This window comes from Pinus tabuliformis, chromosome 7 (assembly GCF_031772625.1).
Source record: "Pinus tabuliformis cultivar Carrire ecotype Pingquan chromosome 7, CPIR1, whole genome shotgun sequence".
Classification (NCBI taxonomy): Eukaryota; Viridiplantae; Streptophyta; class Pinopsida; order Pinales; family Pinaceae; genus Pinus; species Pinus tabuliformis.
This window is the reverse complement of record NC_142293.1, coordinates 1,832,500,452-1,832,524,110: the sequence shown is the minus strand read 5'-3', so window position 1 is coordinate 1,832,524,110 and position 23,659 is coordinate 1,832,500,452. Positions and strand designations below refer to the sequence as shown.

Genomic DNA, 23,659 nt, shown 5'->3' with positions numbered 1-23,659 from the left:
ACATTTCTTCATGGCATAATATAGGAAGAAGTATCCGCTGAGTAGCCACAGGGATTTGAAGTAAAGGACAAGAGGACTCATGTTTGCAACTTGCATAAAGCACCTTATGGTTTGAAGCAAGCCCCTACAGCCCAATATCCACACATTGATAGTTACCTAGTGAAGCTTGGATTCACGAGAAACAAGGTTGACCCGAACTTATACTTCAAAGTGGTCCAAGGTATGCCTTTAATTTTGGTTTTATATGTTGACGATTTATTCTTGACAAGTAGTGAGCCTTTGATGCTCGAGTGTAAGAGGGAGTTGGCCTTTGAGTTTGAAATGAAGGATCTTGGTTTGATGCATTACTTCCTGGGTTTAGAAGCGTGGTAAAGACCCAGTGAGATTTTCCTTTCTCAAGGAAAATATGTTGTTAAACTATTGGAAAGATTTGGAATGGTAGAATGCAAGACTCTGGCCACTCCAATGGAAATAAACTTCAAAAAGTTATGTGGAGATGTTGCCAGACTAACTTGGAGAACCCCTCCGAGTATCGATAGTTGATTGGAGCATTGACGTTCCTAGTGAACACCTGTCCGAACATATGTTTTGAAGTTAACACTTTGAGTCAATTCATGACTAGGCCTCTTCATGCACAATGGGTTGCTGCCAAGCATGTGCAAAGATAATTGCATGGGATGATCAATCTTGGTCTGAGATATAATGTCAGAGACATGAGACTTCGTGGGTACACTGATGCTGACTAGGCTGGAAATGTTATTGATAGGAAGAGCACATCAAAGTGTTGGTTTAGTTTGGGTTCTGCCACGATATCTTGGATGAGCAAGAACCAGAAGTCTGTAGCTTTGAGTACGGTCGAGGCAGAATATATATCGCTGCTAGCTTGGCTAGCTGCGAGGCAGTATGGTTGAGGAAGCTCTTTGGAGAGTTGTTTGAGTAGGTTTTGGAGACAACAGTGATATATTGTGACAACAAGAGTGTGAATTGATTAGCAGAGAATCCATTGTTTCATGACAAGTCCAAGCATATTGAGATCATGTATCATTATATATGAGACGTGGTGCAGAGAGGAGCAGTGCGACTCCATCACATTTCGATTGACGAGTAGATAGCAGACATACTCACCAAGGCTTTGCCGAAAGGGAAGTTCTTGGTCTTCAGAGAGCAGCTTGGACTGATGGATGCGACCCTTCCGGATACGGGTCCCAATTGATCGAGGACACTGAGCTATGCTCTTCCCCCCTATTTGAGCTCACCTAAGTCACAGGACACGTCCTTAAGGGTCTCGTGTCCCGTATTTCGTGTGTTGGACACACGACACGACCCATAAAACATGTCAGACATGTTTTTAATGTGTCCTAAAATCAGGACACGTCTTTAGGCTGTGTAGGACATGTGCCCTAACATGTCCTAATTTTAAGACACATGTCCCACTAAAATCCCAAAGTAAAAAACGTTGCATCTTGATTTTTTTTATTAGTTTGTCAATTTTGTGTCTATTCATGAGGTGTTATCCAACATGGATCTCAATGACCCAGTGCTAGAACTAGTGACTTTTGATGATGAGCACCTAGAGGGGTCATCCTCCACACCAACAAATGCAACAAGATATCTTGGATTAGGCATCAAGGAGGATGATGGAGCAAAGTCAGATGGCATTGGTAGGGATGTGATTATGACATGGAGGAGGACCTGGACTATTGATAAAGTCGTGATTAGTGAGTCACGACCAGTACCAGTGACGAGGTATGATATTCCCACCTATCTTGTATCTACCCTATTTTGTATTTTCCAATGGCATTCCCTCAGTATCTATGTAATACATTTTGATTTTGATGACTTAATGAAAAATCTGCAATTTATGGTTTTAATATCTAAGTTCTACTTCTAAATTTCTAGTTTTATTTTATCAATCATGATATTTCTAAATTTCTAGTTTCTTATGTGCTTGAACAATTGTTAATAACATGAACAATGAACATTGAACTGTGAACATCATTGATGTAGTAAATTAATAAACTAACTAGTTCTAAAATTGTAAATACTAAATTACTAAATTATTAAATAAATATCATCACAATTCATATTTGTAGATGTTCTAATTTCTAAAAAATATGGATCAAGCACTATATATATATATATATATATATATAGTGCCTGATACCCCATGTCCCCCATGTCCTATTTCTGAGGTCATTGTGTCTCGTGTCGAATACTCGTATTTATGTGACTTAGGAGCTTACAGGGAGAGGAATTAAGCTAGAGAGCTCCCGGTGTTGAGGGAACTCTGGACAATGGGATAGTTTTTATCCTTACCTCTACGATAAGTGGTATCCTGCCTATTGTCTGATAATAGGATAGTATGTGATCCTTACATTCCATAGTGAGTCGTACCATGCCTATTGTAGTATACCCCAGTTGGCATCCTACCCACAAGTTGGGCTTGTTGGGATTGTTTCTCCCCATCTGGCCAATGGGTGAGCATACTTGAGATAGTCTGTGATCCTTGCCATTCATGGTAAGTCGTATCCTGCTCAAGTGATGGGATGCAGGTGTTCTACCACTAACTCTTGAGGGTCAAGGTGGGAAGATCAGCAGACAATAGGATAGTTTGTGATCCTTACCTTTATGATAAGTGGTATCCTACCTATTGTCACAAGTCAATAGGATAGAGTGTGATCCTTACCCTTGTGGTAAGTAGATCTCACATATTTCCCTTGGATAGAGGGTGGTAACTTGAGCTTCCCTATGATGTCAATTTTTTCTTCTTTAGATTCAAGAATGTTCAGCAAATGAGCAGAAATGATGGGATTCTTGATGCAATCGTAAATTTCTCCCTCGCTGAGAGGGAGTGTTGATTTGGTAGCTCAGGCAAAAATTTGCTCCTTTGGACAACCTTCCTTATCCAAAGAAGACCCTCTTTGTCCTTGGAAGAATTTAATTTGGTCAAGGAAAAATATTATTTTTAAAAGAAAAACCACAAGTAAACAAAAGTCGGCCTAAAGGGCAAATTGAGTCTCAAAAGAAGCATATAAATACAGTGACATTAAGGCAAACTCATTTGGACATCACATCATCACACATCTTCTCTCTCCACTTGTGATTGGTTTGTACAAGTCTGAAGCAAGTCGGCCAAGCTCACACATGCAAAGGGATAAAGGCTACTTCTGAAATTCTATATTGACTTTTGTTTGGGTGATTGTTGACAAGTTGACATGCCATTTTGGCTTGCATAATTTCGATCTTTTAAGGCCGAATTTTTCTATGGAGGAACCAAGATTTTCTAGGCCACTTTGACTATGGCTGACCGTTGACTTTGACCATATAAATCTGAAGTTCACTACAAGGTTTTCTCTCTCCTTTGACCGAGTAGTTTGGGATTGTTTTGACTAAGGTTTGACCAACAAGTAAGGCCGAATATTTCGACCTTTGACCAAGCTGATTTGTAGGTTGTTTGATCGTTAACTTGAGGATTGATTAGGTCATCTTTGACAGTTATTGATTGTTCTTGACTTTGATAGAAATCACAAATTTAACTTGTTGACTAGATTTGACTTTTGGGCTCATCCTATCCCTCTCTCTCTCTCTCCTTTTCTTTTTTTTTCCTCTCTTATGGATCAAATCCTATCCTAACTGCATTGACAATTCAATCTCTATTCTTATCAGTTCAACAATTAAATCCCTATTCTCAAGCTTTGATACACACCTATCCTAACAACTTATCGCCTATTCTAAAAATAATACAATGTTCTAATTATTACAATAATTGAAGTAAAATAAATTCGAGAGATCCAACCCTCTCTACTAAAATTTGATTTGACCACTTAGGTCAATGAAATTCATTTCATGTTAGCCACAACATGTGAACATACAATTACATTGTTGGCTAAGTCCGACTGCTCCTACATCATTCTGACATGTACAAATGAAGTTATGAATTTATTATGTTTATGGTCAAATTGTCAAGGTCGGCCAGCAAACTTATGTAGGCTCAGAAGCCCAACAGTCACATCTATTCATCGTCAACGTTGCATATAAATATAAATAGTCGGTGACTTAGCCTCATTTGGACACACGCATATTCACACTTCTCTCCCTGTCTCCTCATTGATTGGGTATGGATTTCTAGGCCTCTCTCTCTCCACACGTCCGAAATTTCAGGAGAGCGAAATTTCAGGAGGTCAAAATTTCAGGAGGCTGAAATTCTGGATAGTTTGACCAAGCGTTGACCAGCATGCGTTGACCTCCTTTGACTGTGTTTTTGTGAGGGCTATCTCTGTTTGCGCAGCCTGCATTTTTGGGCACAAAAATCGATGTTAAATGTTGACTAGCGTTGACTTTTCTGGTTAGGGCTCTTTTGTTGTTGTTATAAATTATCAAATTTGTAAATTGTACTATCTCTCTTTGCTGAACTATTGAAGACTAACAGAAGATTTGATCAAGGGTTTCCCCACATTGGGGTTTGTCCTTGGCTGGTGCCATATCTTGTGTCCTCTTGTCTTGCCTTGTCTTTTACTGTTTATGTTTATGTTCTATCTGCATTTTACTATCATGTTGATGTGATTGCTAATCTGAATATTGATATTGGGCTAATAAAGAAATTGAAGTAAAATTGATCTAAAGCATAGAACATACCATCGCTGCCTAAAATTAACAGGTATGCCATTAACCATATGATTTAGAGATGGAAAAATCGTATAATGAAGATGACCAAACCTTTTGTGCCACAGCTCACAAGAACTTATTTCTAAATGCGCTAGAGCTTGATGAAGAGGTGTTAGAAGCCTATACAACATCCCCGCATGAATCCCAATAGTCTTAGCATCTTCAATACTAGATCCTTTACCCCATACAATGATTTTGACATCAACAAAAGCAACCCTATCGCCTCTATCTTCTAAACAAGAAATAGAAAGCAAGTTTTTCTTCAAACCTGGATCAAAGAGTATAATGTTGAGATGGATGCTTCCATCGGTTTCCAGCTCCAAAGCAATAGAACTAATTCCCTTGACTGAGCATCTCTTCTCGTCTCCAAGTTCAACTGAATGGGAAGAGATTCCCTTTTGATATAGTTTGAAGTTTTCCACATTCCTTTGTCGTAAGTCTGGAGGCTCCATTGTCAATTACCCAAATACTATCATTTTCAAAAGTACCTGTGAGTGCAGAAAAGAAACTTCCATCCACGACCCTTTTAGATACCTTTGAGATGAAATTCAAGATGCAACTTTTGATGGAGACAAAGGGACTCCTAAGAGTCTTGAGACCTTTCATCACACAACTTGCCATTGAAGAGGGAGAGAGGGAATACATGACTGCCTCAAAAGTGTCTTTCAACAAGATAGCCAACAATGATGTGATCTTCAACTTGCCTTCCTTCACCTTAGCTCTGATACCATGTTGAGATATCAAGGGCTTTACAGATTAGGGTTTGATTCCTCTTACTTGATAATTACTTGTAGTTGTGAGATTTGTTGGTGTTTAATTAATTTGTTATATCTTCTTCATCAATCAAATAACAAAACCATAAAGTACATGAAGATCACAAGAACAAAAGAGGAATGCAAGATATAGGCTCCAAGCCAGGGAAAAACCCCTCCAAGGGGAAAACCCACAAAAATTCTTCTCTTCTTATAAAATCAGCTCAAAGTGAGACATCCAAGACCCATAGACCAAGATCAAAACCTCCTCAAGCACCAAGTCATCCCTCCAAAGAAACCTTCCTCAAACAACTCAAAGTTTACAAGGTCAACAGCTTCAAAAACTTGCTTCCTCTAGGCTGACTTCTAGGTGCAAAAGAAAAGAGCCCTTTCATTTTCAATAGAGGGGAGGACTATAAATAGCCCATTCTAGTTATATGAATAGAAAAGAAAAGAACCCTTTCTATTTATATGAATAGGGGAGAGGACTATTTCATTTTCATCATCATCTCTTGGACTATTTCAGCCTTCCGTAGAGAGATTTCAGCCTCTTGCTTCTTGGTGAAGATGTAATCTTTGGATTGTTCTTGCTCACTGGAGCTACTCGCTTGTCTTTGGATAAGTTGTCTTGAAGCAACAAGTATTTTTCATGCATATTGTCTTGTAAGTGAGCTTGTTTATTGAAAATTTTCTGATTTCATGTCTAATATATGGAATAAATTGATAAATTAGGGTCTTTCTATTGTGGTGATCTAGGAATATCCATAAACAGCAGGGGGTAGTAGTTGTGGTGACAGTGGGATAATACCTTATTGTTGTCATTTGGCCTAGTGTTTGCCTTGTAGGGTAGCCCTCTACAAGGCCTGCTACATTTTGCAACAACATTTTTTGGTGTCGTTGCAGGGGAGGAAGCGAGTCTACCTCCTCGTAGTTTGAAGCCTTAGATTCATTCCTTTGAAGAGGAAAACCTCAAACGACAAGATAGATCCTCTTCTAGCAACTCCTACATCAGACCATACCCAATCCCCAGGGAGTCCTTTAGACAAAATCATTGCTCCAAGAAAGAGAAAGACTACAAAGAAGACTCCTGAGGATAAATCCCCTTCTACTAATCCAGAGATATGAAGGTCAATTTTGAGGTTTTCGGGGCCTCCCCTCAAACTAAAATTACTGAAAAAACAAATCACTTTTAGAATTTTGGCTCAAACCCTCTTGGGTAAATTCACCCAAAATTTTCCAGATTTAAATCTATGCCTTTTGATGTCGCTAGAAATTATATAAAATTTAGTCCAAACAATAAAAATGGCTGAAATTTAAGTGCAATAGAGTAAATGGAAGAGGTTTGGTCTAAGTTGCACGAAACGGGGAAATGGGTACGAGTTTCCGAAACCGGAAGCGATACGAAACGCGACCTCCCCAAATTTTGGAAACGGGGAAACGCGAATATATATATCTATATATATATGAAAATATTTAAATATATATATATATATGTGCAATCATAAAGCATAAACGATACATTATAATTTATTACACTTAAACATTAAGATTTAATTTACATCACATTTACTCATGAATGCTCACATAATGAAAATAAAAATATCGGAATATCCAAAAGCAACTTTTATTATATATCCAAATCTCAAAATCAGCGTTTATTTATATTAATATATGAGGCTGCAAGTACAATAAAGACTATAAGGTTGCAAGAGAGAGATCCAAATCAGGATTTTCTGCATCCACATCCCATTCTTTAGAAGGACCACTGTTGTATTAGGAGTCTCCTCCTACATAGTCGAACGACCTTAGTGCTCTTGATTAAATACATGTTTCATACCCTAGTACCCTACATGATCTTGATTATTGGGAGTTTCCCCTGCATAGAGGGCTTGGTTCTCTTGATTAAATACAAGTTCCATACCCTAGTACATGATAAAATCCAATGGAAACATTGCAATCCCTCCAATCCTGAAATCCTGAAAAACAAATAAGTCTGCTGGATTTAGAGTGAGATCTAAAATTCAACTTTCTCCATATGAAATCCAATGAGGGCGAAACCACTCTCAAACATCCTGAGTCATTTCATGGTAATGTTAAAAATTTAAGTAAAAGGATGAAAATGAAAAATAAAGGAGAATATCAATTTTACTTTAAGAATTTAACACTACCATGAACTGCATATCCCTCAAACTTCCTGATAAACTGCATATCAACACTAGGGCAAAAATTCACTTTTATAACTTTAGACACGCATCTAGAAGCAACAAGAAGTCACTAACATACCCTAAAAGTAAATTAAAAAAAAATTAAAAATAACACAAGTTAATTAGGAAACGTGGGTCGTATGGCTCTGAAACGCGTTTCCGGCCGTACTGGCCACGTTACCATTTTGAGAAACATGGCGTACGGCCGGAAACGCGTTTCACGGCCGTACCAAACGCGTTTCCGCATTTCGTACCCGTTTCCGTACGGAAACGGATCTCTATACCACGTTTCCTGCAACATAGGGTTTGGTAATAGAATAACTCACTTAGATAGTTGAAACCTCTCTTTTGTTGCAGATTTCGTCTATTACAGCCAAGAAATTTCCTGACCTGCAAGATTAAGCCGAGCTCCTAGGTGGATCCTACTTTGCAAGCATTTGCCCATAAATTCGATAAAGTTACAAATAAGCTAATGCAAAGGCAAATGACATTGATGAACAAATTAACTATGATGGAGCGAGAAAGGGGGTCTCGATCAAACTTCGCTCCTAAAGCTTAATTTAATAAAGAAAAGATTTCAAGAAGAAATCTCCTAAAGGAGGCCATGCTAATCAGCAAAGTGTTCCAAACACCCTTGCCCCAACCAATTTGGTAGGACAAGAAGAGTCTCCCTGGTGCCAACCTTGTGAGGAATATCACTCTCAAGAAGAATGTCCCTGTAATCAAGTGGAGGAGGAAGAGGTTACTGAGCACTTAAACATTGTGAATGATAGTGCTCCATTTAACATCTTGCTTGGTGATACTTATTTCCACCCAAAGCCTGATCAAGTCCATAGTGAAGATACTAATGATCAAGCTGAACCGATCATGGCTATGGAGAATAGTGGAAGATTCAGACATCTGCAATATTCTAGGAGAAAAGATGACCAAGACCAAGCAAGCTCTATCTCCGGAGTTGCATCCCAAAAGGAGGACAAATCTCAAGTACAAGCTCAAAATAAACCCAAGTCGAAACCTCAAAATAATGATGTTGCATTAGATGTGGATATGACTAATGTTTTGGCTAAGGTCAATGTGCAAATCCCTCTTTTGGAGATGGCAAAGCTTCCTGCTTAGAGAAGGCAAATTTGGAAGGCTTTTGACTTTGAGGAAGAGCCTGAAAACCCTCATGTCATCCTGCAAAATATGTATTTTGATTGAAAAAATGGAAGTCATGGACCCAAGAGCCATTCTTGTTATCCCTAGTGATCAATAATCTCATACTGCATAATTCTATGCTTGATTCTTATGCCTCAGCAAATGTTAAGCCCCTTAAAGTCATGCACCAGTCAGAAATAGACATCACTAGGGCTTACAAAAATATGTGTGGTTTTGATTCCAAATCTATAGCTGTCTATCGACTTATTAAAGATGTGAAGGTGTCTCTAGCAGCTAACAAGAATACGTATTCAAGGGAAGAAAGAACCTGCAAACGGAACTGAAGCCATCCTACAATTATGTCCATGAAATGAATGCCAATTTCCAGAACCCTTGAAAGAAACATAATCAAATTCTATAGTTACTTAACAATGTTACTCAAAATGGGAAATACCAACTAGCTTTAATTTCTTCAAATCTATGTTGCACGAAACTTCTAGGAACACAATATTTCAGGCCGTACCTGTACCCGAAAGTCTGAAACTCAGCCGAAACTCGACCGAAACTTGACCATCATGTAATCATTTATGAGAGTTAATACAGATTTGGTTTTCCTTTTGAATTGTCATCTATGGGTCTAATTCCCTTTTTTTCTTGCAAGATAATGTATTATTCACTTATATATATATATGACCTTTCAGCTGACGTTTCGGTCAACGTTTCCATTTTTGGCAGGTGACGTTTCTAAATGTACCCATTCCGGAAACTCCAAAACATTTCCGCTCTTCGTACAACTTACCTTCAAATCAATTCTATAGTTAAAAGGAAAAAGGTTAACTTTTTTTACATTTGATAATCTTTCATATGACCATTTGTAAGATAACCAGTGAAGTCATTTCAGTAAGTTACTAGGTTACAGGAATTTTATTCTGAACATGGAATATTTTTTGTAACCATCATTTATATTTTAAAAGGAGGATGCCATGTATTTAACTAAAAAGGATACTGAATCAAGATCTCCTGTGCAATACACATGTCAACGACAACATCAAGTGGGATCTCTGATGCAATTTCTGGATTATGCTCACATCTTTCTGGGTTGTAATTGTCATCATTATTAACATATCTTAGTGAAGTCTCCCACTTCGCTCCCCCAGATGCTCCTGCTAAGTTGTCCTCTGAGTGAAAGACAGGGACTGTGTTATTAGACAGATTACTGGGGCTCATTATAGTTTGACTTGTCTCTTCAAAGCCGAGTTTAGAAACAATTTCTCCAGCAAGTTGAGTTTCCCTGAGAGTGCTACCTACAGAACTCGGTCTATGACCATCTGATAATACCGTCCCATCTTTTTCATGATTCATCACTTTGATGTGAATGGACTGTCCAATTGCCATGCACCGATGTTGCTCAGATGACAAAGAAAGGTCAAGAGCAAAATCTTTCAAAGGCAAGCTCTTTCCAAAAATCTCACTTGGATCTGTAAGAGCTGAAAAATCATAATAACGAAGGAGGGTTGCCTCCCTATCACGGAAACTCCTCTCTGGCATAAGATACTGCAGATGGCTCCAAGAACTTCTAGTCAACATTGGATGAAAACCCATGAGAGTGCAACTACTTTCATAGTCCAAAGAATGGCCACCATCTGAAAGATTGTTAGACTTTTCTAGCTTCAAAGCTTTAAAGTCCAATGGAGATCTGTGAATCATGTTCCTATTCTTTACAAAAGTCTCAGAAATATAAGGATACCTATGGATAGCAGCCCTTTCAAAAGATTTTAATAATGGCATATCCCATGAATGATCACTGTCAGCAAAGTGAGGCAAAGTATAACCATTATACTTACTTTCAGACATTAAAGCGGAAAGAAATGGATTTGAGGGTAGACCATTCTGTGGCCAAGTTGTTCCTCTTTGATAATCTGAAATAAGGGACTTGTGCTTTCTACTTGTTGCAAACTCAGATAAGTTGAGTCCTGAAGATGAGCTTGATTCCGAATCTATACAAGCAACTCCAGAACCAAGTAATGTCCTCGATCCTACTTCATCATAAACGCTTGAAGCCCCAGTGGCATGGTCACCTTTTTTGGATTTCCTTATCAACGGAAGTATTGAAACTTTATCTTCTGATTCACTTAATCTCTTAATATCAGACATTCCATTAGGTGTTTTGTGTTCTCTGTCAGCCGATACTATCTGTTTTAACTGAAACATTGATACTACAGGACTGACATTTGGCACACTATCACTTTGAGAATCCCAATCTTCCTGAGATGTAAACTCTTCTTCATCAGTGCATAATTCAGAGGAACATGAATCCACATCTTCTGCTAATGTTTCATGTTCCCGAAGAAAATCCTCCTCTAAGACCTTGGAGGAATATTCCTCATTCATCTCCCTGCATCTAACATCCCTGCAAAACCAAATTTCCAGTTATGAAAGACTATAGCTGAAGAAACCACAACCATAAAAGACATATTTGGATTTAAGAGAAATTTGACAATTGTAAAACATTACACACACACATCAGCATATATCAACACAACAGAACCAAAGACATTTCTGGATTTCCAATTCTATGGTCACTTTATACCATCCTCCTGTCATCACCACAATCTACACAACACTACAAGGGCGAATCCTATAGCTACTTTCCGGGGCAGAAATGTTAGACTTGTTAGCCTTCATATTGCGTATGAGGGTTAAAATGTGTGATCTTCGTCACACATATGGATGGTTTGCAGAATATATATTCAATGGCTTTTAGGCTTGACTTGGAGATAATGCTCTCACTTGATTGCCTTGGTACTTTGTGTTGGAGGAGACTCATTTCTCCCTCATTTGATAAGCTGTCATGGCTCATCCCTTGGTTCTCTCTTCATAGTTGTGTATCTTTGTTGATGGATCAGCATATTAATAAGCTGTTCAGTGAGATGCTTCCCTGGGATTATGGTGTTGGTATTGTCATTTCTCAATTTAGAGTTTACTTGAAGGGTTTTGCTTAGAATGACATACTTGTTTCACTTTTCATGCATTTCTATGAAGTGGGAACGCATCAACTTAGGGTCTCCCTAAGTTTCAAGTGTCAATAATTGCTCCTTGAGGTGATCATTTAATGGTTAAGTACATTGCCATGATTTCCTAGGGTTGATGGGCTTAGTCCTCGATATATGTTGTATGGTGAGCATAGTTCTAAAAACTAGAACCAGTCTTCGAACTGGCCACCTATCAAACTAGGTTTCAAATTAGATCGAACCAAATTCAATTAACCAGTTTTTAAAAAAATACATAAAATAATTAATTTTTGATGAAAAAATGTTTTTAACATTCCAAACCATTAGAGAAAAAAATTGCAAAGTTTGTTCATCTAGATTCTATATACCATGTAAGGGTGAATATATCAAAATGGCACCAAGTGCAACACATATCAGCAACAATAATCAATGAGGCTTTAAATTGCCATGTTACCCACCCAAGGGGGTGACCCAAGGAGAAAACTTTCCTCCCATTCTATTCAGCTTGCCATCCAATAGAACTATGTGATCTGCAGATAGCTAGCCTTGAAGGCCCCCTATCTATGCTCTAGTAAGTGCTTTGTGAAATCTAGGATATTGATCAAATGAAAGCGGGCCATAACATTACAAGGCACATTAACCATTTTTGTAATCAAGTGCTTTCATTTAATGTGTAAGAGCATATTAACATGAATTGCAGTGTGGTGTACTAGGTCAATTTTTCCTTAGGGATTAATGTTTATCTAGGGTTTCCAATTACATCACAACAGAACTTCATTCATTCAAATAACAGTGGCTGTCAATTGAAATGCATGAATATAAAATCTTCAACAATGATACAACAAAGCTTTAGTAAACTAGGGCTCTCTGCCAACAAAACAGTAGATTCACAGTACAGTTCTGATTCTCAAATATTTAGTCAACCACTGCAATTCTTACACATATCCAGTCTACATTTGCTTCTCAAATATTTAGTAAACCACTGCAATTCTTACACATATCCAGTCTACTGTTGCTACACTAATTATGACTCACTGTCTAAGACCCTGTTCCAGCTATGGTCACATCTACAACACATCAGATATCACCTCGCTGCTGGATTGGAAAGAGACCTCAAACCACTGTAATCACCCAGAAAGCAAACTCCTGTGCCACAACAATTACTTCACATAGCTATCTCAGAAAACCACTAAATTCGGCACCAAATTGCCTCAGAAATGCCTGCGAATTCTTCAGGTCCATGTCAGAAACTTCAGCCCTGCTGCTGAAGCTCTGGGGATGCGACCTTGCGGCTGCGTATTTTGCTGCCCAAAAAATTGTGGCGATCCTCAAATCAGACCCTTCTTTATAAGCTGCAGACATAACTTCCTCCGCTGGGCAAAACGATGCCCAAATCTGTCCTCAATAAACTACCAGACTACTCCACGAAATATTGTGCCAAAACAAAGTAAAATCTACAAGTCTTAACTACTTCAATGACCTGTGCCAGATCAAGGAGAAAGGTGACTAGGTAGGGTGGGATCACCTCCACCAGAACTAGTCAAGAATAGAAAAGGGATCTTAAAACCCTCTGAGCCTCAAGCTCAAAGAAAACAGAGACAAATTAATCCAATTCCATGATGATCAAATGATTGTAACTCTCTTGAATTTATTAATTTCCTTATGGGAATTTCTCCTCCATAATTAATTGAGTGGGGTTCATAACAAACCAAAACTTTGGCCTTTTTTGCCCCAGATGCCCCAAAACTCGCCTATTTTGGGGTTTTCCACTTTATCAAAGACTATAGCCTACAAGGATTGATAGGCTACTTTGTCACTTGGGCCAATTCATTGGGGAAATTACATAATTGCATGACTGACCGCATTCAGTTGTACTCTTGTTTCCATACTTCACCTTGCTGGTCATCCTCTACTCCTAATCTATCATGACCTTTTTTAAGGCCATTCCTTCCATTGTCTAGGAAGGGCACGAATAGTAGGCATTCATTGATGTTGCATGCCCGTGGTAATCCATACTTATCACTTTGCATTTTTTCCTAACCTTGAGATTGATTGTCTTCTATCACCAGCACTGTTTCCCTGATTTCCTCATTCTTCAGTAGGGGCCTGAAAACTTGCCACAGGTGGTTGATGTAGTAGGAAGAAAAGAAAGGCATGAGCCATAAAGATAAAATGCACAACATTGGCTAGGACAAAAGAAAGTGTGCGGACAGTGTTGCGGGGGAGCGCCCCCCCCCCCTCGCTCCCGCTCCCGATCCGCACTCCGGGCGGGAGCGGGTCGGGAGCGCGCTCCCTAAAAAAAATTTCGCTCCCTGCCTTTTCGGGAGCGTTTTGCCTTTTTTGCATTTTTTTTTTTGTAGTAATGTTCGAAATGCAATTTTTTTTGAAAGAAACAAATAGTTTTTGAGTGGGGCAACTTAATGATCAAGTCTAGGCCCTAGTATTGATATGCTATTCATGGTAATGTTAAATTCTTAAAGTAAAAGTGACATTTTCTTTAATTTTCATTTTCATCCTTTTACTTAAATTTTTAACATTACCATGAAATGACTCAGGATGTTTGAGAGTGGTTTCGTCCTCATTGGATTTCATATGGAGAAAGTAGAATTTTAGATTTCATTCAAAATCCAGCAGACTTTTCAGTTTTTCAGGATTTCAGGATTGGGGGATTGCAATGTTTCCATTGAATTTTGTCATGTATTAGGGTATGGAACTCATATTTAATCAAGAGTACCAATCCCTCTATGTACCTTGATGTTAGTGACATTGGTTGTCGAACTCCTCTATCATGACCCTTCTAAAAATGTACGCATCACTCAAACAAAATCTTGACTTGACATGCTATGCTTTTTCTATCTTATGTTAATGCTTAGAGGGTGATATTAATGACAAAGATCCCTATACAGATACAAAGGTAATGACAAAGATACCTCTGGATATTAATGCTTGGAGGGTGATAATAGATATTAATGACAAAGATCCTGATTTTGCAACAAGACTAAAAAATTAGACATTTCTCGTGGTGGCAAGAGGCCCAAGCATAAGAAATAGATAATAGATTTACTTCTCTTCTCTAGTTTCTAGTAGCTTTTATAACTATTGACTCTTTCATATTTATTATGATATTTTTTTAAACAATATATGTCAATTTAAGTTTGAAGTTGGCAATTATAACTCATTAGTAATGAATTATGAATATGATGCTTCATGAGAGTTGAAAGTTGTTTCATTTCGTTTCATTTTATAACATTTCATTTCATGTTAGATATTATTTGTTGTAATGGTTACACTTAGCTTACAAGTACAACTTTGGTGATCAATGATGATAAATGTTATATATTGAATTTTGAAAGCTTGAAACTTTAAGATTGATGAATCATGAGACTCAATATGTTGTATGTTACTATGTTACTAACTTGCGGACGTGGTTGATGAAGATTATAACTTCTAGATGATTGTTGTTATATGGTTCAATCTATGCTTTTTTATGTTTTTTATATCTAATTCATCATTCTACATGTTTTTGTTGACATATATGTATCAAAAATTAAAAAATATAAAAAATATATATATTTTTAAAAAATCGCTCCGGGATTCGCTCCCAAACCGGGAGCTTCTGAAAATGGTCGCTCCCGCTCCCGCTCCCCGCTTCCGCTCCCGCTCCCAAGTAACATTGGTGCGGACAAAAGCCTAACTTGAGCTCTACCTCCTTCATTATCCCTCACTCAGTTCCTATCTAATGCAAGAGCAAATTAAAAGAAAAGGAACTTTGATATCCAAACCCTGATGAATGATAAACGCTTCATTTTAAAGAGTGTAAATGCATAAATCCAGCTTGTAACCCAAGCCATGCAAGAAAAATAAAATCATTGAAGAAAAAGGCACAGAAGAGGGGTGGTAAAAATATGCCAAGGAAACGGGTAACTCAAGTCCCACAATTGCTCCTTCTTCACATTATAACACTCAAGAATGATGGTATTTCATAACTGGGACACAAATGGTACCATCCTCCATGAAGTAAACTGCCAACATATCACTATTCACTTGCACCTGCTAATGCATGGATCAGCCAAGGAACTATTTCTCCCATTGAGGTTGGAAGCAACCAATAAGGCCTCTAGAGTCTAGATAACCCTCCCAAATCTAAGCATGGTAACTTGCTTCCAAACCTTAACCTAGAAAGGCATTTCAAGATGATTTTTGTGTGTACTCTTATGCATTTTGCATTAAATATGACCATTGTGATATTTTTATGGTTTCTTTACGTATGATGATGGTCTCACTTTGTTTTGGGGGTATGTTACAAATGTTACCATCCTAGAGACAGATGCCATCCAATGTTGTTATGGATATAATTTATATAAAAATAATAAAATGTAAACAATAATAAACATAAATAATGATTAATTAACTAGTAGTTAATAATGAAGAGGCATGTCTCTAAGGACATGACTGTACATGAAAAGGTACCTACCTAGGGTATATAAGCAAGACCTCACCATCATTTGTAATCATCTCATATCACTTCCTTTATATAATATTCAATATATGTTTTCAATCCTCAATGGATGTCTTCGTGTACCAAGAGTTCTGAAGATTACTATATAAGTACGAACCTTGTTCATTACATTGGTATCAGAGCATTCCTCTAATTATACGAACTTTGTTCGTTACATTGGTATCAGAGCATTCTTCTGAGTATACGAACCTTGTTTGTTACATTGGTATCAGAGTTGTCCGGTCCTCTAGCCACTCAATCATTGCACAAAACAAGGTTACTTGGGAGCGGGAGCGAAAATGAGGAGCGAGAGCGGAAGCAAGAGCGGTAGCGGGAGTGACATTTTCAAAAGCTCCCGATTTGGGAGCGATTCGAGGAGTGATTTTTTATATAATATAGAGTTTTTATATTTTGATGAATATATGTCAACAAAAGCATGTAGAATGATGAATTAGATATAAAAAAAAGTATAAAAAACATAGATTGAACCATATAACAACAATCATCTAGAAGTCATAATCTTCATCAACTACGTCCACAAGTTAGTAACATACAACATATTGAGTCTCATGATTCATCAATCTTAGAGTTTCAAGCTTTCAAAATTCAATATATAACATTTATCATAATTGATCACCAAAGTTGTACTTGTAAGCTAAGTGTAACCATTACAACAAAGAATATCTAACATGAAATGAAATGAAATGAAAAAACTCTCAACTTTCACGAAGCATCATATTCATAATTCATTACCAATGAGTTATAATTGCCAACTTCAAACTTAAATTGTCATATATTGTTTACAAAAAATATCAATAATAAATATGAAAGCGTCAACAGTTATTAAAATTACTAGAAACTAGAAAACACAAGTAAATCTATTATCTGCAGCTTCCTCTTGCCATGAGAAATGTCTAATTTCTGAGCAGGTTATGGTGGTCTTCTAGGAGTCTCCTCTCGCATAGTCGCACGACTAGAACCAAAAGGCACACGGCCTCCACGTGAGGATGTAGATGCAGGCGACGAAAGCAAAGGATCAATACTTGGAACTCGAGCACTGGCACTGCTACTAGATGGTGGGGGTGGCATGGTTGTCGTTACTTCATCATCATCCCTCATAAGTTTTGCTTCCAATTCTTCAAGATGCATAGTGCCATCCTCCAAATTATCGTCCTCCGGGTGGTTGTCCCAAATTTTATATGTTGGATCCTCATAAGCCGATCACAATAATGACTCAACAACCTCAAGTTGTAGTGCACATAAACCAAGTTTTCTACTCGGTTTTCATTGAGTCTATTTCTTCTCACATTATGTATGAAGTTGTAAGTGCTCCAACACCTCTCTACAGAAGAAGTATTTACAACCTGTGAGAGAACTTTTTTTTCCAATTTTGGCAAAAGTCCCATGCCGCCATATGCTTCCCACCATGTGAGAATATCAAATATGTCTCTATCTTCCTGTTGACACCTAATCCTCTGCGATTGGGAGAATTTGGAATGTGAACAGTCATCAGAAGATGAACTGAGCAGTCACATTCTTTGTATATAACAATAGCTACCTAATGAAATAAATCGTATCAGTTTTCTGCCAAACTGGAGTTACTCCTGGCCTGACATGGTATCAGAGCCAACCCTTTTTTTAGCTGTTGTAACTCCCTATTCTGCTCCTCTGCTCCTCTGCTTTCCATTCAAAAATGTTGCCTGTTCATAAATATGGTAGCCTGCTCCACACTGTCACCTGAACACTGCTGCCTGACATTGCCTGCGCCCTCTTCTCTGACCATTTTTTTCATATTCACTGTAAGCTGCGCTGCTCATCCTCTGAAATACATTCTGGACGTTGTCAGAGGCGTTAGAGGATTTGACAATCGTAGGCGTTGGAGGCAGGCAGAAGCGAGCACGCATTGGAATGAGTCTATCTACATGCCAAAGGAATGTATGAACGTTGCTCCTGATTTGAATGCTGCTCCTGAGTTGAATGGTAACCCTATATTGAATACGCTGCTCCTGATTTGAATGCACTCTGGAATGCTGCTCCGTTCTGAAGAACACTGGTATATATATGTTGAATGTGTTTTGGCTATACGCTGTCCTTTTTTTTGGCATATGCGTTAAATACACCGCCCATTCTACCTACGGATCTTGGTATTTGCTGCCCATACATACAGTTACGCTGCCCATGTTTTACCTCTCACAACGCTGTCATGCTGTTTTGAACGTTGTATACAATTGGCTCCAGAAACGTTGTGTTAAACGCTGCTTTATATAAACGCTGATGTTTATATATTTATTAAGTATAGGTAACATGGATTTGGTTGCACCCTATGAACATGATTCATGCAAATTCCAAGATTGAATTTGTAATCACGTGAAAGGTAAACTAAGCAGGAATCCGTGGACATTGAAGAATCGATGCAATCATCTATTAACTGATCACATTTCTGAGCATTTCACAGATTCGGAATTTACGGTGAGAGCTGGTTATTTATTCATCTTCATCGTACGAGCTGAATATAAGTCGTATGATCCTTTTTTTGTGGTTGTCACATGGTAATTGAGTTTTTAAAAGGAGATGTATGCCATATGCATATATAATAGTGGATTTATATGGATTTATATAAAACTTATATGAAGTTTATATGAGATTTATATGGTGGATTCATATGAGGTTTATATGAGATTCATATGAGATTTATATGGTGGCCTATGAAATTGATTTATATGAGGTGGATTTATATAATGGATTTATATGGGTCACATGGTGGATTTGAAATCTTTTGACAATGCCATTTTGAGTACAATTTTGTTGTATATTGGCAGAAGTTATTTTTATCAGCAAAAGTATTTTTTTACAGAATGCATTCAATCATCTCTATGGTAGGAATAGTTCTCACTGGCAAGGAGAACTATCATGAATGGTCCCTAATGATAAAACACACCCTCATCTTCAATGAGTTGTGGAAAGGAGTGTGTGTCGGAGAAGGAGACAATGACCCAATGCAGCCTAGATCAGACAAAACGGCTCGTCATTTGGGAAAACAGGAATAGCAAAGCCTATGCATTAATCACAGCATCTGTAAATGAAAGAACTCTATGACTCACATTCTGCACTTGAAGTTGTTCAGCTCATGATTAAACTCTTCACTCTTGAACTGAAAAATAATGATCCTCTTGCTCTTGCATCTGAAGTAAAATCTAGAATGCATGATATCAAATCCACTAAGGTTGAGCTGGATATCCCTCTTATTGCTTTTCTCAAGGCACTCTATCCTACTTACTCCAATTATCTTGAATCTTTACAAGCAAATGGAAATTTTAAAGATATAACCTTCGACTCTCTTGTGAAAAAAGTTTGTTGAAAGAGAGAAAGCCTTTGGAAAGAAGACAGCCCCTGAATCTTCTGAAGAGACTGTGTGCCTTTCTCATAAAGAAAAGCATCATGCTCAAGATTCTACAAGAGGAAGAGGTGGACGAAGAGGAAGAGGAAGATACTTCAGAGGCAGGGGGGGCAGACATTCTCAAGGAGAAAAGGCAGATTTACATTGCATTCGCTGCAAAAGAAATGGATCACATGATGCCTCTACATGCAAGCTACCATGGGACAAAATTGAACAGAAAAGAAACCAACAGAAAGGTAAAACTGATGATACAGACAAAGGTGAAGCACCTGAATCCGCTCACTATATTAAGGCACAATGTAACATTGGAGTAAATGAAGATTTGTTTAATGCTTCACTTGCTTCTTCGAAAAATGATTGGTTGCTTGATTCAGGAGCAACCTGTTATATGACTCATAGAAACTATTTTTTTGAAGATTTCACTGATAATTTTGATGGAGCAGTATACTTTGCAGATCAGTCAAAAATCAAGCCATCAGGACTTGGCACAATCAGGCTTAAACTGCCTGGTCTTCCAGACTTTCTTCTGGATCATGTTCTATATCTCCCACAGCTCAAGAGGAACTTGTTGTCCATGGTCCACATCCGCCAGCAAGGTCACTCCATTCATATGTTTGATGGCAAACTTGAGGTAAGAAAAGCTTCTGACCACTCACTTGTCATGAGGGGAATAGAAGAAGAAAGGCTTCTCAAACTGCAAGGAACCTCTACTCATGCACAACATTTCTCATATATTTCTCATCATGAAAAAGGTACACTTCCATCAAGTTTATTATGGCATGCTAGATTTGGACATTTAAACTATGACAGTCTCCGCTTATTGAAGAAAAATGGTGTTGTTGGTTTGCCTACAATTCCTAGGAAACATAAGCAATGTGATGCTTGCATTCTAGGAAAGCATAGCAAACAATGTTTTCATGATTCACATTCAAGAGCACATAGGAAGCTTGAACTCATTCATTCAGATTTATGTGGTCCAATGCCTGTTCCTTCTGCAAATGGAAATAAATATATCATGACATTTATTGATGATTACACCAAAATGTGTTCGGTTTATTTATTGAAGAACAAATCTGATGCTTTTCAAACATTCAAGAATTTTCATAAATGGATTGAAAATGATGCACAATCTCATATTGGCTCTATTCGCACTGATAATGGAAAAGAATATACATCAAATGAATTTGAAAACTATCTTCGCCAACATGGAATCAAACATCAAACAACTGTGCCTTATAATCCCCAACAGAATGGTGTAGCTGAAAGAATGAATAGAACAATCTTGAATATGGTACGATCCATGCTTTTCTTCAAAAATGTAAAGATAATGTTTTGGGCTGATGTTGTTCTATGTGCTGCATATATAAAGAATAGATGTCCATCTAATGCTATAAGAAACAAGACTCCTTATGAATTGTGGTATGGACATGTTCCTTCGGTAAAACATCTCAGGATCTTTGGTTCCACCTGTTATGCTTCGATACCAAAGGTACATAGAAACAAACTTGGTGCTAGAAGTCGTAAGTGTATCTTCCTGGGGTATTCAAACACCTCCAAAGCATACCACCTCTATGATGAAGCAAATAAAAAGTTTGTTGTATCTAGAGATGTAATTTTTCTTGAATCATCCAAATCTGACAATGTTGTTGAACGGCAACTTGATCGCTTGGATAGATTCGCAAAAACGAAATCATTTCAAGAATTTGATAATCAGATTCCACATCTTGAAGGGGGGATTCCTATACTAGATCAACATGTGGAATATTCTTCTGAAGAACACTCTCCCCCGAATGAAACACCAACAACGGATGATGCTTTAAGTGATGTAATTGATAGAATTGGGAGACTCAATCTTGATCCAGTCCCAACTCAATCAACAGAGCAGCCTGAACCATCTCAGAAAGGTCCCCCAAAGTGGCTGACAAAGACACTTGAAAGTGTTCATCCTGATGAAATTGGAAAAACAGGAACCAGAAATTCAAACCGACAAAATGGAGGTGATGTAGATGACTCTAATTCACCTGTTGATATGGATGTTTCTTATGATTGTGAATTGAACTTGTCTACAGATTTTGAACCAACTTCCTTCAAAGAAGTTGCTTCTCATGATGAATGGAAAGAAGCGATGCAAAAGGAGTATGATGCCCTCATAAAGAACGACACTTGGAAGCTGGTTGATCCTCCATTTGGAACCAAACCAATTGGCTGCAAGTGGGTCTACAAGAACAAGTACAAAGCTGACGGCTCACTTGACAAGCACAAAGCTAGGCTTGTGGCAAAAGGATTTACACAGAAGAAAGGGGTCGATTATGAGGAAACTTTTGCCCCCACAGCAAAATGGGCCACCATCCGGACACTCTTTGCACTAGCAGCTCAGAACGGTTGGAAAGTCCATCAAATGGATGTAAAAACTGCCTTCTTGAATGGAGATCTAAAAGAGAATGTTTTTATGTCCCAGCCTGAAGGATTTGCTTTGAAAGGACATGAACAAAAAGTATGCAAACTTGTGAAGTCCTTGTATGGCCTCAAACAAGCACCGCGAGCCTGGTATTAAAAACTAACTGAGCATCTTCTGAAACTAAACTTCAATCATTTTGATCTTGATGATGCAACTTTATTTGTCAAGAAAGTTGGCAAAACAATGGTATATCTTGTGGTATATGTAGATGATCTTTTAATGACAGGGAACAATGAAAGCTACATTGCATCCATAAAGAAGGAATTGGGGAAAAGTTTTGAAATGACTGATTTGGGCTATGTTCATTACTATCTTGGCATTGAAGTAACCCAACATCCAAAATCCATATTTCTTTCTCAAAAGAAATACATTGGAGATTTGTTAAACAGATTTGGCATGACAGAGTGCAATCCTCTTTCTACTCCAATGGAACAAAACTTAAAGCTCACATCTATTGAAGGAAAGGAATTTGAGGATGCAACAAAGTATAGACAGCTTGTAGGAAGTCTCATCTACCTCACTACTACCAGACCAGACATTTCATTTGTTGTTGGAATCCTCTCCAGGTTTATGCAAAAGCCTTGTGAGGGACATTGGTCTGTTGCAAAAAGAGTTCTAAGGTACTTGAAGGGAACTCAAGACCTTGGAATCAAGTATACACAGGTGGACGACTTCAGCTTGATTGGATACTCTGATTCAGACTTCAATGGAGACAAAGAAACTGGGCTATCTACTTCAGGATATGCTATGAGTCTTGGATCAGGAGCTGTCTCTTGGAGATCACGCAAACAATCAGTTCCAGCAGATTCCACAACAGAAGCAGAATACGTGTCAGCAGCTGAAGCAACGAAAGAAATTATGTGGCTCAGGAAAATTCTTGAAGATTTGCAAGTAAAACAAGTACAATCAACTCCACTCATGATTGACAACATCTCTGCAATAAAGTTGGCCAAGAACCCAAAGTTCCATGATCGTACAAAGCACATCAATACTAAATATCATCTGATCCGACATCATGCTGAGGCCAAAACAATCCATCTCCATCATTGTTCGACAAATGAGCAAATTGCAGACATCTTCACCAAAGCGCTTGGAAGAGAAAAGCTTAAAAGATTCAGAACGATGCTTGGACTCACCAACATCCCTTCAGGTTAAAGGGGGGAATGTTGACACCTAATCCTCTGCGATTGGGAGAATTTGGAATGTGAACAGTCATCAGAAGATGAACTGAGCAGTCACATTCTTTGTATATAACAATAGCTACCTAATGAAATAAATCGTATCAGTTTTCTGCCAAACTAGAGTTACTCCTAGCCTGACACTTCCATTGCATGCAAAGAACCAAACAAACCAGTGCAACTGAAGTATCTGCCTAATTCAAGACGCAGATTAGCACACTCCTTGTCAGGTACCAACTTGTATAATGCTTCCATATATCCTTTAGATACCTCTAGATCTATATGGGGTTTGATCCTGACCCCAACCCCAAGTGCAAGTTGGCCCAACCAAGATGGAGAGTAGTATTTTGGCATAAGGA

The 23,659-nt window shown here is 38.0% G+C and overlaps 1 protein-coding gene across 3 annotated transcripts in view; it reads right to left on the bottom strand.

Annotated features, from left to right (window-relative positions):
• Positions 1-23,659, bottom strand: part of LOC149255748 (Spc97 / Spc98 family of spindle pole body (SBP) component) — a 334,350-nt gene that overhangs the window by 198,567 nt on the left and 112,124 nt on the right. For all 3 annotated transcript variants that reach the window (XM_089460559.1, XM_089460560.1, XM_089460558.1), the window contains exon 6: positions 9,765-11,168. In XM_089460559.1, the coding sequence (XP_089316685.1) occupies positions 9,765-11,168 (1,404 nt within the window). The remainder of the gene's footprint in view (positions 1-9,764; positions 11,169-23,659) is intronic.